General features: G+C 44.5%; 1 protein-coding gene across 2 annotated transcripts in view; it reads left to right on the top strand.

Moving 5' to 3' along the window:
- LOC144753066 (cytochrome P450 2D17-like) overlaps positions 1 to 18208 on the top strand; it is a 317121-nt gene that overhangs the window by 122050 nt on the left and 176863 nt on the right. For both annotated transcript variants that reach the window (XM_078640860.1, XM_078640868.1), the window contains exon 4: positions 14067 to 14227. In XM_078640860.1, the coding sequence (XP_078496986.1) occupies positions 14067 to 14227 (161 nt within the window). The remainder of the gene's footprint in view (positions 1 to 14066; positions 14228 to 18208) is intronic.

The following is an 18208-nucleotide window of genomic DNA, read 5'->3' as shown; positions in this document are numbered from 1 at the left end:
AATCATGCCTGTGGAAGCTAAGGCCATCTGACCTGCTTTTGCGCTGAGTGCTGCGAGACCCTGTGGCAAGGCGAGGGATCCTCAGAGAAGATGCACTTCACGGGTCAAACGTGGCATGGCTGGTATGATCGACAGGGCACTCAAAGAGGGCGGCAATTGTGCCGCAACACACAATTGTATTTTCTTTAACGGACTTCGATTCCCAGAATACATCCGGGAAGAAGAATGCTCGGTCCGAGTCCTCTTTCAGTGTTTGTGTGCCATATCCAATGAGACTCACCTGTTCTAAACCATCATGATACGTTGTGCAGTTTTTCAAACACAAGTAGATGACGGCAGAACGCCAAAACGCGTCCTTGTGAATAAAGCATTTTTACTTGGGCCCCGTGAGAGGGGTGCTTTTTTTAGGAACCGGAGCTTAGATATATATATATATATATATATATATATATATATATATATATATATTACTGAAAAAACCATAGGTTTCACACATGTTCTAGTTAGCTGGACATTTCACTCATACAAAACCATTGAAATTCCCCCGTTATAGTTAGTACAGCTAACTATAACTCGTGTGCCCGCAATGCACTGCTGATGACGTCACACATTACATCACTCATGACATGGTCAGTGACATCACTCATGACATCACTGATGACATCTCAAATGACATCACTGATGACATCACTGATGACCTCATCCAGTGAATGTGTGTCTTTCTGAAAAATAAATATGTTTTATATATGTATATCTAAAGGTCGATATAAGAATAAATGGGTAAATAAGTGTATGAATGGATGTTTATTTGTAAAAATTATTTTATAACTGACTTATTAAGTGTATCTTAGCGAATACATGTATTAGCAAGTAATGTTTAAATATGTAAATATCTGTATCAGTGTTTCACTTTGTGTATAAGTGGCTGCATGGGTTGGTGAGTAGCTACATGAATGTCTATATGGGTTATTACTTGGTTCTTTGAGTATCAGTATGAGTGTCTGTATGGTTTGGTGGGGGGTATTACTTAGCGCATAGATGCATGAATGAGTGACTCACTGTTTGTATGTGTTTTGAAGACAGCATGTGTGCAGGACTGTATGGGTGGATGAGTGTGTGTATGGGTGTGTTAGTGAGTGAATGACTGTCTCAATAGTATATTTATGAGTAACTACATATGTTTAAACTAGTATATGTGAGTATTGATGTATATAAGTGAGTATATGTGAGAGTGAGAGATTGGAAGAGTTCCTCTATAAATTAGTATGTGTTTCTATAAGTGATTGTTTAAGAGAGTAAGTATGTGTACGTTTCTGTAGAAGTAAGTGTAGTGGTGTGTGTGTATAGCTGTATATGCAGGTAAATTGATGTTTGATAGTTTATTTGTATGTGTGTGAGTAACTCTATGGATGAGTGTCATTGTGTAACAGGATGTATAGGTGTATGAGTACATATAATGAGTGAGTACATGTATGAGTGACTATATAGAACTGTTGGTGAATGAGTGGATGTGTATATACATGTTGGAGTTACTGAAGAGGTTGTTGTAACTGGTATTGGTATCTCAATTTGTTTTGAAAATTTTTGTTTCTATTTTTGAATGTGTGTATCAAAGGTTATATTACGGTGAGAGGAGGTCTGCCACTCTTTCAGAAGGATGATGTCATCAGTGATGTCATGAGTGATGTCACTGACCATGTCATGAGTGATGTAGTATGTGACATCATCAGCAGTACATTGCTGGCACGCGAGTTATAGTTAGCTGAACTAACTATAACGGGGGAACTTCAATGGTTTTGTATGAGTGAAATGTCCAGCTAACTATAACATGTGTGAAACCTATGTTTTTTTCAGTGAATTTCTAAGGTTTCTTAAATGCTAATTCCTAACTATAACGTGGATGAAACCTATGGTTTTTTCAGTGAATTTCAAAGGTTTTTTAAATGCTAATTCCTAAATATAATGTGGCTGAAACCTATGGTTTTTTCAGTGAATTTCAAAGGTTTTGTAAATGACAATTTTTAAATGTATTAATTGTTATACTTTGTTTTATACTAATTAGCCTATGGAAGGAAATTCAAGTTACTGTAAGTACAGTTAGAATTACATTTCAGGATCAGTAGTTGGCTGAAAGATGCAGCACTGAGGGCTCTCCTGATAACAGGTGAGTAAATCGGAATTCGTAGTTTGGCTGATTTTAGAGGAATATTTTAAAGTTCCAAAACTCCACACTTAAAAGAATTTCCAAGTAAAACCACTCAATGTTACCCTATTGAAGGAAATATCCAGCACTGATGCATCTCCGGTAAACAGTTGAAAGAATTCTTTTAAGTCATACAGGCAATTTTTAAGGAATATTTTTAGTTTGTGAAAATAGACACTTAGGAACTTTTCTAGTGAAAACCAGACAATGGATTCCTATGGAAGAAAATACAAGTTACTGGTAAGTACGGTTAGAATTACTTTTCAGGGTCAGTGCTGGGCTAAAAGATGCAGCACTGAGTTCTCTCCTGATAACAGGTGAGTAAATCGGAATTCGTTGTTCGGATGATTTTAGGTGAATATTTTAAAGTTCCAAAACTACACACTTGGAAGAATTTCCAAGTGAAACCAGTCAATGTTAACCTATGGAAGGAAATTCAAGTTACTAGTAAGTATGGTTAGAATTACTTTTCAGTATCAGTAGTGGGCTGAAAGATGCAGCACTGAGGTCTCTCCTGATAACAGGTGAGTAAATCGGAATTCGTAGTTCGGCTGATTTTATAGGAATATTTTAAAGTTCCAAAACTCCACACTTAGAATTTCCAAGTGAAACCAGTCAATGTTGGACTGTGGAAGGAAATTCAAGTTACTGTAAGTACGGTTAGAATTATTTTTCAGGATCAATAGTGGGCTGAAAGATGCAGCACTAAGGTCTCTCCTGATAACAGGTGAGTAAATTGGAATTCGTAGTTCGGCTGATTTCAGAGGAATTTTTGTAAGTTTCAAAACTCCACACTTAGAAGAATTTCCAAGTGAATCCAGTCAATGTTAGCCTATGGAAGTAAATTCAAGTAACTGTAAGTACGGTTAGAATGAATTTTCAGGATCAGTACTGGGCTATTTGGCCCTCAGGGACCAACAGTATTGAAAGAAAATTAATTCCCCAACTTAAAACACGCCACGGGCGTGTTTGCACAGTGGTGAAGGAAAGAGGCGTGGCCTGAAGTGACATGTCTGCAAACACGCCCTGTGGCGCATTTTAAGTTGGGGAATTAATTCTTCCTCAATCCTGAGGGTCCCTGGGGGCCAAGTAGCCCACCAGATACCTCCAGTATGCACCAGGGGGCTGCGTTTCAGAGAGGTGTTCAGAGGTCACGGCCCTTTTTACAACACTCTGCAATGCAGCTCTGTGGTGCTTACTGGGGGTACCTGGTGGGCTAGTTGGCCCCCAGGAACCTCAGGATTGACAAGGAATTAATTGCCCAACTTATACCACGCCACAGGGTGTGTTTGCACACATGTGAACTCAGGCCCCGCCCCCTCCCTTCACCACCGTGCAAACACGCCCCATGGCGCGTTTTAAGTTGGGGGATCAACTCCCCTTGAATCCTGAGGGTGCCTGGGGCGCAACTAGCCCACCAGCTACCTCTAGTAAGCGCCACAGAGCTGTGTTGCAGAGAGATGTAAAAAGGGGCGTGGCCTCAGAACACCACTCTGCAATGCAGTCCCCTGGCGCATACTGGAGGAACCTGGTGGGCTTGTTGTCCCCCAGGGACCCCCAGTATTCAAGTGGAATTCATTCCCCCTCTGCAAACGTGCCAGGGGGCGCGTTTGCAGAGTGCTCCATGAAGGGGCGTGTTTTTTTGTTTTTTTTTTAAGAAGGGGGATGTGTAGCCTCCCTTCTTTTTCAATATTTTGGGCCCTGGGGGCCCCATCCCCAGGACATGCCCCCTATTTTTTTTTTTTTAAATATAAAAAAATGTGGAAGGGGACTGTGTGGCCCCCCTCCCAAGGTCCCTGGGGACTAAGCATGAGCGCAAAATCCGCTCCGATCGCGGATTTTGCGGATTTTCGGTGAATCCGCGATCCGCGAACTCTCGCGGATTTACCGAAAATCCGCAATCCGCGATCGGAGCGGATTTTGCGGTCAAAAGTTCAAGCGAGCCTAATTAACGATGGCGCCGGCAAGCTGCCAGCGCCATCCTGCAATAGTTACTTAATTAGCTTCAACAGGAAGCTCTAATAGATAAGATACAGCAGGGGCTCGAGCGCCTGCTTTATTTTAACAGTTGGAGCTTCCTGTTGAAGCTAATTAAGTAACTATTGCAGGATGGCGCTGGCAGCTTGCCGGCGCCATCGTAAATTATTTCAACGGTGGTGTCTTCTTGAATAAATATGAAGGGCAGGGTTCATTCGGGCACGACGGTCCTGGCACAAAAAAATAAACCTCAACAGGAAACACTTGCAGATATCAATAAAGCATGTGCCCTAGTTGAAGCTTAAATTCAGTGACTCATTCATCAGCCCAAAAATTTATCTGCTGCTCTGATCGGTCTCTGCCCTTTTATACACACAAGAGGCATGCTCGCATGGACGCCCCGTCCGTTTGGCCCCGCCCACACACTCGAGGTGTGCACCGTCTTCCCGCCATTTACCCACTATGATGGACATTTCACTCAAGGGACCCCTGCGCACTTTGGCGCGATTGCATAGTAACACACACTTGGTCGCTGGAACTAGTTGAAGCGCAAATGCAGTGACTCATTCATCAGCCCAAAAAAAATCGTGAGCGTTGGGAGGCTGGGCAGATGTGCCTTCTTCCCAAATATACCATCGATAATCCGCTGTGATGCTGCTCTGATCGGTCTCTGACCTTTTAGACACACAAGAGGCATGTGCGCTCGCGTGGAAGCCCCGTCCGTTTGGCCCCGCCCACACACTCGATGAAGCCCCGCCCCCAAATCCGCAAATCCGCTAAATCCGCGGATTTTGCGGATCCACGATCCGTGGATCCGCTTAATCCGCGAATCGTGGATCCGCAAAATCCGCCCATGCTTACTGGGGACCCCATCCCCCGGGGCATGGCCTTTTCAATTTGAAAAAAACCAAAAAGTATTGGAGAGGGTAGCCTCGTGGCCCGCCTCCAGGGCCACTTCTGGCCCCGGGAACCCCATCCCCCGGGGCCAGACCCTCTCTGTTGGGGACCGTGGGGGGTCCCCAATCCCCCAACAGTCCCTACTGGCTCCCCGCCTCCTGCGGGAGCCGGCATTGCTTTTCTACACGGGGAGCAGCTAACATGCTGCTCCCCATGTAGAAAAGCAATGGTCTTTGGTTTTTGGAAGAGAGAACAGGTATCCTGCTCTCTCATGGTTTCCTGCTCTCTCTTCCAAAAAGCAAAGCAGTTTGCGATGGTAGGGCTGGCTCCCGCCCTGCCGTAGCAAAGTACAGTGTCCCGGGTGTCGGCACCTCGGGACACTGCAGGAGCCGGCCCTGGGGGGTGGCGGTCCCCAGGGCCACCACAAGGCTCAAGGAGGAGGGCCACGCAGCCCCCCCTTCCAACATTTAAAAGCCCCGGGGGGTGGTGGTCCCCGGGGCTGGTGGGTCCGTCATGGACACCCCAATTAAAAAATGTAGTGCCCCCGCCCAGGGAGGTGGCAGTCCCTGGGGCGTGTGGGGGGTCTTGAGCCCCCCACACAGGTTTTTTTTAATTTTTTAACAGAAGCCCTGAGGGTGGAGGGGGGCTGTGAGCCGACCGGATACATATTGTTAAAGCCCCGGGTGGGTGGCAGTTCCCGGGGCTGGGGAGCCCCTCTGGGCCACTATTATTATAATAAAAAAGAAGCCCTGGGGGTGATGGTCCCCGGGGCTGCGAGGGGGCCGTGAGCCCCCCGCATGCATAACCTTAAAGCCCCGGGGGGTGGTGGTCCCCGGGGCAGGAAGGCCCCTCTGGGCCCCCCATTTTAATTATCTGCATTGCCCCCGGGATTTGGCCCCCCCGGGGGCTAATTTCAAATTAATCAGGCTTCGGGTTTTTTTTTCATCGGATACGGGTATCCTACACGCATCCCGCGATTTAAAAAAACAAAAAAAACATTTTTTGGGCCTTGGGGGTCCTTTTGGGACCCCCTGAGCAGGCCTAGGGGGTCAGGGTGTTTCTACCCTGCCCCCTTTCCGTCTTTTGCTCACTTGTTTTTCAGTTTTCTTGTGCCTCGATTCTACCAAGACACAAGATGGCTGCTAACACTTCCTGGTTTGGAGTGTTGACAGACAGTTGTCAGCCAATTAGCATTCAGCTCATGCTTGTAAGGGTACGTGGGGGATACGCGTACCCTACGCGCCCATAGATATATCTATGATTTTACTTTTGATTTTCTCAGGAACTATTGAGCAGATTTACACCATTTAACAAAAAGCATGAACTGTGAACAAAACTCTACTTTTTTGTCAAATATGGTGTAATTCCATTCAGCAGCTCGGGCTGTAGCCGCGGCTAAATGTCACTATGGATAATTGCATGGGGAAAACACGTTTTGGGACCCCCCTGTTTTCTCGACCCCCGCTTGACGAATCACCCCCTAACTTTCAGGATAGGTGCCGAGCGGCCATCTTCTTGGAGAATTTCGCGAAGATTCGTCAGCCGGCGCCAAAGTTATTCTAAATAGAATATTGAGGATTTCCTATGGAAACTAGGTCCTAACTATAACTACCTACTAGCGACAGCCAGTAGGTAATATATATATATAATCAATCAGTGTGTCTTTGTTGGCTGCATCCTGAATGCCGGTGGTGCAGGTCAGGGGCGAATCCCACGCACGCTTCTTTAATATCAAACACACACCCACTTCCAATAGAAAGCTTTACAGGTTGAGAAAGGCTGCAGAGACAGCCGAAACACGTTCCTGACAGCTTTGCGCATTTGCTGCCAAGTAAATGAGAACATTTACCTCATTTGAGTGCGGGCTCCTTTCTATTGGAAGTGGAGGTGTGTTTGATATTGAACGTATCAAGGGGGAGGGGGATAACCCCTTGAGATTAATTCATGCGAGAGACCCCTTTAAGCTCCACTTCTGCAAGGCTATGAGAAAGGTGACTTTCAGATGCCCACATTTTTTATTCTTTTATTCGATCAAAAGTATGATCATTTAATTCAGAAAATTCATAACCATAATAAGAACAGTAAAATTAATCACTTCATTACATCATAAAAGCCAATAAAAGAAAAAAACAGCTATCACATGCTTCAAACAATATTGGTATTTTTCAGAAGTTCCTAAGTTTATAAAGGACTTAAAAGGAGACAGTTTCCAGGTCTAAGTAAAATCTAAATTTATAAGAAATCTGTGATTATGTTCCCCGGTATCCAATTTAGGACCCCACAACCTGGTGGCATATATAATCATATTGAATTCACTGAGACATTTTTGATCAGTTTTAACATCTTCAACCAGGCAAAGAGCAAATATCTTGAAATTGTGAAAACTAGCCACCTTGTGGTATCCGTCTTAAAAAAGCGTAAAGCATCAACAGGACGTGTAAAATAGAATAGACGGCAGGAAGGAATTAACCAGTTTTTCCGAAGGTCAGTATAAAAGGGGCATAAAAAGAAAAAATTGATCAAGGATCTCTGGGACGGTGTGACGGGTCGGGCACATAGATGTTACAGATGCATTTTCCCATAAGCTTCTCCTAGAATTAAGAGGAAGAACTCCGTACCAAAATTAAATGTACAGAGCTCTTGCCTGAGGAGGTTCGATGTCATCTAGAAACATTTCGAAACCAAACCATCCTTTTATATTAAAAAAAAACTAGTAGTTAAAGTGCCATGTGCAATACCATCAAAACTTTGAGTGTCCAAGTACTCACAGAACCTTTTTTTAAGGGAAGGGATCTTTACTTTCGTTATGGACCCTGCATCCTCCCACAATGGCCCCAGCCCTAGTTTGAAGAACCATTTCTTGATCTTTTTTTAGCCACACCAGGCGACCTGTTTGTTTTTGTAGGGTCAATAACTCTTCCAGGGCCTCCTTCACCAGAACCTGTGTGTTACTGGTCCAGATCCATACCCAAAACAAGAGAGCCTTTAGAAGTTGTTTATCGATTTAAAACCAAGATCAAGTCTTAACGGCAAAAGGGGAGTGTTTACGGGTAAATGAAGAATCACCTTAATAAATGTATTCTCTGCAAGAACTAAGTCCTTTAGATTCTCCAGCCCCCATAACTCGGCCCCATATAGGGCTACTCCTAGTCCTTTAGCCCTATGAAGTTCCAGAATTGGGGAAAGCAGTCGATATGGAGACGCTCTAGCCCTCCCGGCTATTGCGCAGTCGGCATACTAGAGAGTCAGAGTGCTCTTTTCGATTTGGGGTGTCCAGGAAAACCTATCGCTAATTCGTACTCCCAGGTAGTCAAATGCCTTAACCTGCTCCAGGGTTTGCTGGCCCAGCGTCCATTCACCCTTATAGGATTTATAGAGGTTAAACATCATATATTAGGTCTTAAATCAATCAATTTCTAATCACCTGTCCTTGCAGGCTTTGGCAAATTTGTTCAAAACATTCTGAATCCCCTTTGGGGTCCTAGCAATAAGTAATGTATCATCTGCAAAAAGCAGAAAGGGCACAGGACTACCTGCTAATTTTGAAGGATCACCTCCATGGCCATTCAACTCTCCTATTAACCTGTATATGTACAGTGTAAATAATGTTGGGGCGAGAACACATCCCTGGTGTACTCCCTTGCAAACAGAAATATCATTTGAAAGACTGCCATTAAGATTTCCTATGACCTTTGCATAGGTGTCATGGTGCAGGCAAATCAAGATATTGAGTAGATCTGATGGGCGTCCTAAATCTCTTAGGGCTGACCATAGTTGGGTGCGTTCTATTGAGCAAAAGCCATTTTTAAATCCACAAACACAACGTAAAAGTGACCTTCTCTAATGGTCACTTCCTTCCATATTAACATAAAATATCTAAAAACTTGATCTATAGTGCTTGTGGAGGCCCTAAATCCTGCCTGCAGATATGACAAAATATTATTCTCATCAATCCAATTTTGGATCTGTGATAAAATAATTTTACAAAAGATTTTTTGGGAGACGTCTATAAGGTTAATGGGCCTATAATTTGCAGCTGACCCTTTGTCTCCCTTTTTAGGTCTCGCTATAGCCATTGCGTCAGCAATGCTTTGCGAGAATTAAGTAGGGGCTTTAAAAAATGCTCCCACTAGGCGGATTGCCAACAGTGCATGTGCGCCGGGCACATGCACATCGCACACCATTTGGCAGCCTGTAAGCCTCGGCATCAGACTTCAAAGGAATCCGCTCCATCGCCCCCGTCGTTTCTGGCTTTGCTACACGGTGCTTTCGCAACCGCACTTGTCTTCTTGCGGGATTGACTACAGCCTTGTGGGCAGACATCTAATTCATTGGCTACACAGCGTGTTCGCAGTGACTTGTTTTTCAAGGATTTGGAGGGAAGCCTTTAGTACCAAGAAGAACCAACAAAAAACAGCAATTTCTTTCGTTAACTCGGCATCTGGTAAATTCGTTTGAACGTGCATTCAGCACAATACTGGGGACATACTGTGCATCAAGCTGGTTTACCCGGCCCACCCTTTCACTTAATGACCAAACCGAGGTTTTAGGAGCACTGTTTGGAGAGTTTGTTACCCGTTTAACACGCAGTGTGAAGAAGTAAATGCAGCATTTAAATAGCGCACACATACAACGAATGTCTCTCTCCGCATTACCATTACAGCACAGGCAGTCACTTACCAAGAAGGCAGTGAGGAATGTTTGCTGTGCTCAAAACATTATCTCAGAGGAAGAGCAAAGTCTCCCAAAACGGAACCGAAAAATCTAGTCTTGTTGTTTATACTTAAGCTTTCTGAACGTCTGTACAAGGCAGTCTTTCCCAGCATTCGCAAAGAAGGTTGTCCATTTTAACTAGCAACCCTTCACAACTGGGAACAAATACAAAAATTCTGAGGTTAACTTACACATTATTAGGTACATGAGATAACTACATCTGAAGTGTGTCCCAAAGTCACCACAGCTTTTTACTACCTTCTAGCCAAGCACGCTTAGCGTGTGGAGGAGGGGGAGTGGAGGGGGGGGGGTGCAAACTCTGGTAAATACATTACATCACAGGCTAACTGCATTCACAACAACACAGCAAGGCTTTGTTGAAGTTCTCTGCAAACAGAAATTTCACTGAACGCCAAATTGGCCTACTATGAAAGGAAATATACAAGTGAATGTTCAACACTGTACATAGGTATTATGGACTGTACACTTGATTTATAATGTCTTCTATGACTATCAATCCTCTGCATGGCCTCAATACATCCCTTTGCACATTTTCATCAAAATTTGGTTGGAGGTTTTACTTGATATAATTGATGTTTCCATCAGCCATGTCCTGCGCCCTCACTCGTGTGCGCCGTCTCCATCCCCCCACCCATCGATCTATTTGGTATGTGTATAGTCGCACTGTGATTTGCATTTCCTTTAAGATATTTAAACTGTTTTGCTCGTAGTGTTCTCGTTTTCAGTCGATCCCCTTCTGTTCCTTCCCCCGTCTCTACTTCTCTTGACATTTTTTCCTCCTCCTCTGTGTTTCTCTCTAACTATTTATATTTCTCGTCACCTGACTTCATCCATTCTCTCATTCTATTTCGTTCTATGTCAGTTTATCTGTTTGCTTACTACTGTGTTTCTCTTTCCCTTCCTTTATTTTATACCGTTTCACACTTTAAATCCCATTTTCTAGTTCTGTTTCTTGTGCCCCCCCTGTGTTCCCCCTATCTCATCTGATTCCCTTCTCGTTCACTTATTCTGAACGCTCACCCTTTACTGCACCCATCTGTAAAGCGCGCCCCTTGCCCCCTCCCACACTCCTGCTTTTGTCTTTCTTCCTTTGTGAAGCAGAAGCCACAGGGGGCAGGGAGAGATTGGGGAGGTTGGGGAGGGGACATGCAGAATGGAGGAGGGGGTTACTTGCAATCAATAATGTTCCTGTATTTTCTTCCCTACCCTGGGATGCCACACTGAGTGACCTCAATAGGTGCCAGGGTATAGGTAGGAGTAAAAGAGTATAGGCTTGGTCGAGGTGGTAATATATTGATGGGATTGAAGTACTAGAGTAAAGGCAGCTGTGGAGGTGCAGGGTTATAAGTAGAGGCAGAGGAAATGTTCTGGGATGAATGTACAATGATGCAAGCAGTGGGTAGAGAAACAATCCAAGTGTCAGTGGTATATTGAGGACATACAAGGTTATAAGAGTAGACGTACTGGGGTATATGCAGTTGTAGAGGTACAAAGGTACACATTGTGGTAGTATGGTAAAGGCGGAGTGGAGATACAAAGCTACAGTCAGTAGGCGGAAAAACAAGTGGATAGGTATGGGTAGAGGTACTTGGGTTTTAGTATGGCTAGAGGTACAAAGATATAGACAAGGGGCTAGGAGTGGTGTTACAAGGCTACAGGCAGTAGGTAGAGAAACAACAGAATATATAGGGGTGGATATACTAGGGTTTCGATTCGGATAGAGTTACAATGATATAAGAATGGGGATAGGGATGGAGGTGCAAGGCTACAAGCAGTAGGCAGAGAGACAACTGAATAGGAAGGGGTGGATATATAGGGTTGGCTATTGGTAGAGGTATACGAATAAAGCCACGAGTAGATGATAGGGGTAAAGAAAAAATATAGTTGAGGGAGTAGTATCAGAGAAACTGAATATGTGCTAGCTTCAGTTTCCCGAATTCAACTCATATTTTCTCCTTATTGAGGAAATGGCACATCACTCCCTGTCAGCTTTTGCCTACACTTCAAGACCATGACTGTCCCAGATAAGGCATTGCTCAGTGGTACCCCATTATACCTGAAGCAAAGTTTTCCTACGCATTACCCACCAAGGCATCTTTGATGCACAGGGAAATACCTGCTAACCACCAAAAAAACTGCAAAAAAAGCTGAATGTAGGTTTTTTATGTTATGGTTGCAAATGCTTGCTGAAATGCCCTGCCTGAGGGAAGGCTTTAACACACCATCGTTTTGGATAAATCCTGGAAACAGCATTTAGCTGTCCCATTTATGAGGTCTGTTTTCGATATACAAGTGAGCTGATTGATTAATCGTAGGAGGGGAAAACCCAAGAGGAAATAGGAAGAATGTGAAAAGAGGAAGAAGGAAAATAGAGCAGACAGGGAAGATGACAAGGCGGGCGAGGGTAGAGAGGGTGGGAAAAAATGGAATCTATCCAATTAGAAAAATACAGTGCATTGAATTTTTTTTACATGACTGTTGTCCAGCAGGATGAGTTTGTTATGCTGGGAAAAATTGAGGAAACTGATGTGTTCAGAAATTGTTTCCACAATATGTTTCTTCTGTTTGATTTTCTACAGTTTTACATACAGCTACCGTACCACCTATTATATAATCAATCCCAGCTCTGTGCGCCTTGAATTGTCACTGTACTTTACCTCTTCCAGGCCTCCAGTGCCAACTCTACATTCCTCCTGATCTGGACTCGTCACTTCTAAGCGACAGCCTAAACGGCTGTCTCAGCTAACTTAAATGTGATTGTTCCTGCAAACAAGACCTTTGCCTCACCATCCCTCATCTGTTCATCCCACATGTTATTTACCACCTTTTACCTGCTAGGCTTTTGTGTGCCTCCTGCCAATCCCACTTACTAGGGGCCGCATTTAGATGTTGGCGGTCCTGGGTCTGACCACCTTCATACAGTCTGCCGCCGAATTATGATGCGGGTGGTGAGACCGCCCCCAGAGCACCTCCTCCGCCAAGAGCTGAGCTCTCACAGCAGCGTGGACAGCGTGGGTGAATGGCAGCGGTGCCAGCATCAGCACCGCCGTGGCCATTACAACCTGCATTTCTGCCGGCATTTTCATTGTGGGCCCCTGCCCTGAAAAGGTCAACAAAAAGGCAGGGAATGGGGCCCCAAATTGGGGCTCAGGGCATTTTAAACCATTGGGGGGTTGCATGGGGGCACATGTTGTGGCCCCCTCTCTTTGTAGTATCATGCGTGCACTGTGTGCCATGCCCAACATGGTGCATGGTACACAGTGCACTAATACACAAAAGGAGGTGCCACGTCGGCAGCATGTGCTGCAGGCTCTAATGAGCAAATGCAATGCGCCACCTTGCACTGTCACTGTTATTTTTGAGTTCTCAGTATTTATTCTAAATGTCACTGGGTTCCATTTAAGACTTTCAACAGCCAACAAGTGTTTCGCCCTTACATGGTCATCTGGACCAGGGCTTTCTTAAGGCTGCAAAAGATTTAATGAGAAGTCTATGATTCAACATTCAAGAGATCACTCAGAGCCACCACCAAGTGCTATGTGGCAAAGGTGAAGATAGTTTTTTATGGTTACTGTGCCATGCACTTCACATCTAAATGGGCACGGGAATGGTGTGGTGATATTGTGATTAAAGAGAGAGAAAAGAAAGAAAGAAGAGAGGCAAAGATAAAGATAACAAGAAACTGGCTGGGGTGCTGGCAAATACTACATCGGGCCCTAAATGTCTGCTTCAGTGCCCTGCCTCACCATAACTTCCATTCCTACAAACAGCATTCCCAATCTGCTCTCGTATTTTCTTCACCCCAACAGCCGCACAGTCACCAAGTCCAGTATTCACCTTCCTGCTGTAGAAGTTGTGTGGTCATGTGCATAACTTATCACTGTGAGGGGAGGAAATGGGACTGGGTCAGGGCACTTTGGTCACATTGCCAATTACTGTCCCACCTTCTCCCACTTATCCCTGCACTGCTCTTTCGAAACATAAAATAATTTCCCTTTCGCTGATCTATCCATGTTCTTGCCCATCAAGCTCGTTGGGTCAGTGGTAGGTTCACTTGCTTCTCTCACACTGAACAATACTATAATTGTGAATATGCTCCACCAGTTTAAAAGTTTATCAGCTGTCACTCCAAGACATATGAAAACATTTGAATGTGTTCTGTTGACGAGTGTAAAGAGGCGATATGTTAGCACTTACATTGTACTTAGAATATAATAAAAATACGTTTTCTCATCTCTTGTTTCTTTCTCCTCAGGTTGCCCCTTTGACCCACATTTTCTTATAAACAATGCAGTGAGTAATGTAATATGCTCCATCGTCTTTGGGGATCGCTTTGAATATGATGATGAAAAGTTCCAAAGCTTGCTGCATATGTCGGAAGAGGGTTTGAAGACTGGCACTGGACTCCTCCCTCAGGTAGTACAGGCACATCAGCCAGACAGTGCTATCTTTTGATTGTCTGAGGTAACAAATTACGGAAAAACCTAACAAATGTTATGACTTCAACGTGTTTCTTAGGTACTGATATGCAAGAGGGAACCCTTGAATGCTTTCTCGGGTTCGTCAATTTGTCTGCCTTTATCCATCAGACAGCAACTCTACGTTTGATTGAACGCTCTCAGTATTACTTGACCAGCAAGAAGACTGCTCCATAGGATATTTTTTAAACAGTGTTCCGAATTAATGTAATTCTAGGACCACTGTAATGGCAATGATTGCTTTCAGAAATTGCTGTGATCCACAGCGATTACATATCTTATTTATTCTTTTCGAGACTTAAACTTGTCTCAGCTCACACTTGAGGGTGTGACATTGTTCTTCAGAGAATAGAGCAAAGAGGACCACACTTGATACTTTTCTCTAGTCCATCCATGCTCTTTTAATCTCTATTTTTTCATTCTTTTTTCCAATATTATTCTATCACACATTGCAGCTATCTCAAAGCTTATGGTGAAGACATTACAGTGAAATGTACTTGGTTTCAGTGTTGGTCTAACTTCTGATACAACTGAAATATACAATAAGCAGGAAAGAATCTCCATATATCGCCTTTTAACCTGTGGCTAATTCCTGGTGAAATAATTGTACCAAGATATTCGGAGTAAGTTGTAAGGTAGGAGGAGCTTTATGATATAAGACATGAGCTGCTTCCTGCATGGATCAGCTTTCATCACTGAAGACCCAATGTCCCAATACCCACAGTACCATCTTCAGAGAAAATAATTGCCCCAGTGTTTCTCTACACTGACCACGTGGTTCTTATTGCTCGTACTGCGTTTAGGCTACAGCCTCTTTTAGATGGTGCTAATAATTTCACGAGGAGCCTAAATTTACAGGTCAATCTAGAAGTCGTTTATTTTGACTTGTGGCCCAAAAAAATAATAGATCTTAAAGATTTTATATTGCGGGGTCCCTTATTACCAAGATATCTACTTTCAACTATTTGGGTATTTTGTTGGATGCAAATCTGACTTTGAACTGGCTAGTTGCCCAGAGATCACATAAGATGGCGACTTCCGGGGAAACTGTTTTTTGTTTCACCAAAAAGCTAGGCCACAAACCTCTTAATGAGATGTTAACATTATATAAGAAGAAATGCCTTCCGTCTGCACATATGGGGCAGGGGTGTGGGGATATGCAAGCTTGGGTCCTCTGCAGGTAGCCAAAAATAAATTCCAGTCCAGGCTTTCGGCTCTTCCTAAAAGAAGCCCAAGCTTGATTTTACACCAAGAACTGGGCCTAGGCTATCTTGAGGATGGTGTACATTGGGCACCCACTTTACTATGGGTCAAAATATGGTCTACTTCGGAGATGGGTTTTTCACGCAGGTAATAGGGGACTGTCTTAAATGAAGCAACTTCAGCCATCCCCTGGCTATCGTGTCAAGAACTCCCTTGGTGACCTAGGTCTAATTCAATTTTTTGACACCCCATGCATCAAGCCAAGGAGGTGGTAAAATCCAGGTTTTCCGTATGGAAGGAGAAAGAGAGAATGATAACAACCTCTCCATATGGTTTCCATTGCCCAATACATTCCTCTCTCAACTACTCCGGTCATGGAACCTTGCCTTTCCTGGATTAAGAACCCAGAATTAAGATTTTACCGTACTCATTTGAGATTATGTACGATCCACTATATGGTTGCCTTCCCGCACACAGGCACCTGGTTTTCTTCCTTGCCATGTTGCCAATGTGATGGAGTGTCCAATCAATCATCAAAGTACTTTATTCTTTTTTGCATGTTGTATAGCACTTTAAGATCCCGCTTTTTATGCCCCATTTTATGTGCAATGAATTTTGGTAAACATCATGAAAGGTAGCTTTATTACAAAGTTTAAATTTACCTGCTTACCGTTTTTTTTTTATTTTAACTTTGATTTTATCCGCTTTAAAAGTGAGAATTATGCAAGTGGAGCATAAAATATAAACAATCAATATATATATATATATATATATATATCCATCAAAACGAAGGTGACCCCTCGGTTGTCCTCATGGAAAGAGCCACTCAGCAGGTAAGTATGTTCTTAGCTTTAATCATGAAAGCTGCAGCATCACATCCGAAAACAGCATTAAATATCAAGGGAGTCCATACGCCGACGCGTTTCGTGCGCTGTGCGCACTTCTTCAAAGGCGGACTGTTGAAATACCACACAGCAATCCACGGCACCTGAACACTTTATGACGCTCGCTGGGTAGGGCGGGGACAGCTCGCACTGTCTTCTGGTCAATTGAGTGCAGTGGACAATAAAGTTTTGCTAGTGTGCTGTCATATTCAAATAAAGTTCCACAGTGGGTTAGTGCTCGTTTCTCTTCTGGGAGGCTGCACTGTAAACCTTCCATTTAGCCCTCGCCTGCCCCTTCAGCTAGCGTGATTAGGCGCCAGCCTGGGCTGTGGAACACAGCGGGGTTCTTTCCGCGGCTGGACTAGCCGCTACGAATCCATCAAAACGAAGGTGACCCCTCGGTTGTCCTCATGGAAAGAGCCACTCAGCAGGTAAGTATGTTCTTAGCTTTAATCATGAAAGCTGCAGCATCACATCCGAAAACAGCATTAAATATCAAGGGAGTCCATACGCCGACGCGTTTCGTGCGCTGTGCGCACTTCTTCAAAGGCGGACTGTTGAAATACCACACAGCAATCCACGGCACCTGAACACTTTATGACGCTCGCTGGGTAGGGCGGGGACAGCTCGCACTGTCTTCTGGTCAATTGAGTGCAGTGGACAATAAAGTTTTGCTAGTGTGCTGTCATATTCAAATAAAGTTCCACAGTGGGTTAGTGCTCGTTTCTCTTCTGGGAGGCTGCACTGTAAACCTTCCATTTAGCCCTCGCCTGCCCCTTCAGCTAGCGTGATTAGGCGCCAGCCTGGGCTGTGGAACACAGCGGGGTTCTTTCCGCGGCTGGACTAGCCGCTACGAATCCATCAAAACGAAGGTGACCCCTCGGTTGTCCTCATGGAAAGAGCCACTCAGCAGGTAAGTATGTTCTTAGCTTTAATCATGAAAGCTGCAGCATCACATCCGAAAACAGCATTAAATATCAAGGGAGTCCATACGCCGACGCGTTTCGTGCGCTGTGCGCACTTCTTCAAAGGCGGACTGTTGAAATACCACACAGCAATCCACGGCACCTGAACACTTTATGACGCTCGCTGGGTAGGGCGGGGACAGCTCGCACTGTCTTCTGGTCAATTGAGTGCAGTGGACAATAAAGTTTTGCTAGTGTGCTGTCATATTCAAATAAAGTTCCACAGTGGGTTAGTGCTCGTTTCTCTTCTGGGAGGCTGCACTGTAAACCTTCCATTTAGCCCTCGCCTGCCCCTTCAGCTAGCGTGATTAGGCGCCAGCCTGGGCTGTGGAACACAGCGGGGTTCTTTCCGCGGCTGGACTAGCCGCTACGAATCCATCAAAACGAAGGTGACCCCTCGGTTGTCCTCATGGAAAGAGCCACTCAGCAGGTAAGTATGTTCTTAGCTTTAATCATGAAAGCTGCAGCATCACATCCGAAAACAGCATTAAATATCAAGGGAGTCCATACGCCGACGCGTTTCGTGCGCTGTGCGCACTTCTTCAAAGGCGGACTGTTGAAATACCACACAGCAATCCACGGCACCTGAACACTTTATGACGCTCGCTGGGTAGGGCGGGGACAGCTCGCACTGTCTTCTGGTCAATTGAGTGCAGTGGACAATAAAGTTTTGCTAGTGTGCTGTCATATTCAAATAAAGTTCCACAGTGGGTTAGTGCTCGTTTCTCTTCTGGGAGGCTGCACTGTAAACCTTCCATTTAGCCCTCGCCTGCCCCTTCAGCTAGCGTGATTAGGCGCCAGCCTGGGCTGTGGAACACAGCGGGGTTCTTTCCGCGGCTGGACTAGCCGCTACGAATCCATCAAAAC

This window comes from Lissotriton helveticus, chromosome 1_1 (genome assembly GCF_964261635.1).
Source record: "Lissotriton helveticus chromosome 1_1, aLisHel1.1, whole genome shotgun sequence".
In the NCBI taxonomy this organism is placed as follows: domain Eukaryota; kingdom Metazoa; phylum Chordata; class Amphibia; order Caudata; family Salamandridae; genus Lissotriton; species Lissotriton helveticus.
The sequence above is the reverse complement of the archived record's forward strand: the minus strand, read 5'-3'. Positions and strand labels throughout refer to the sequence as shown.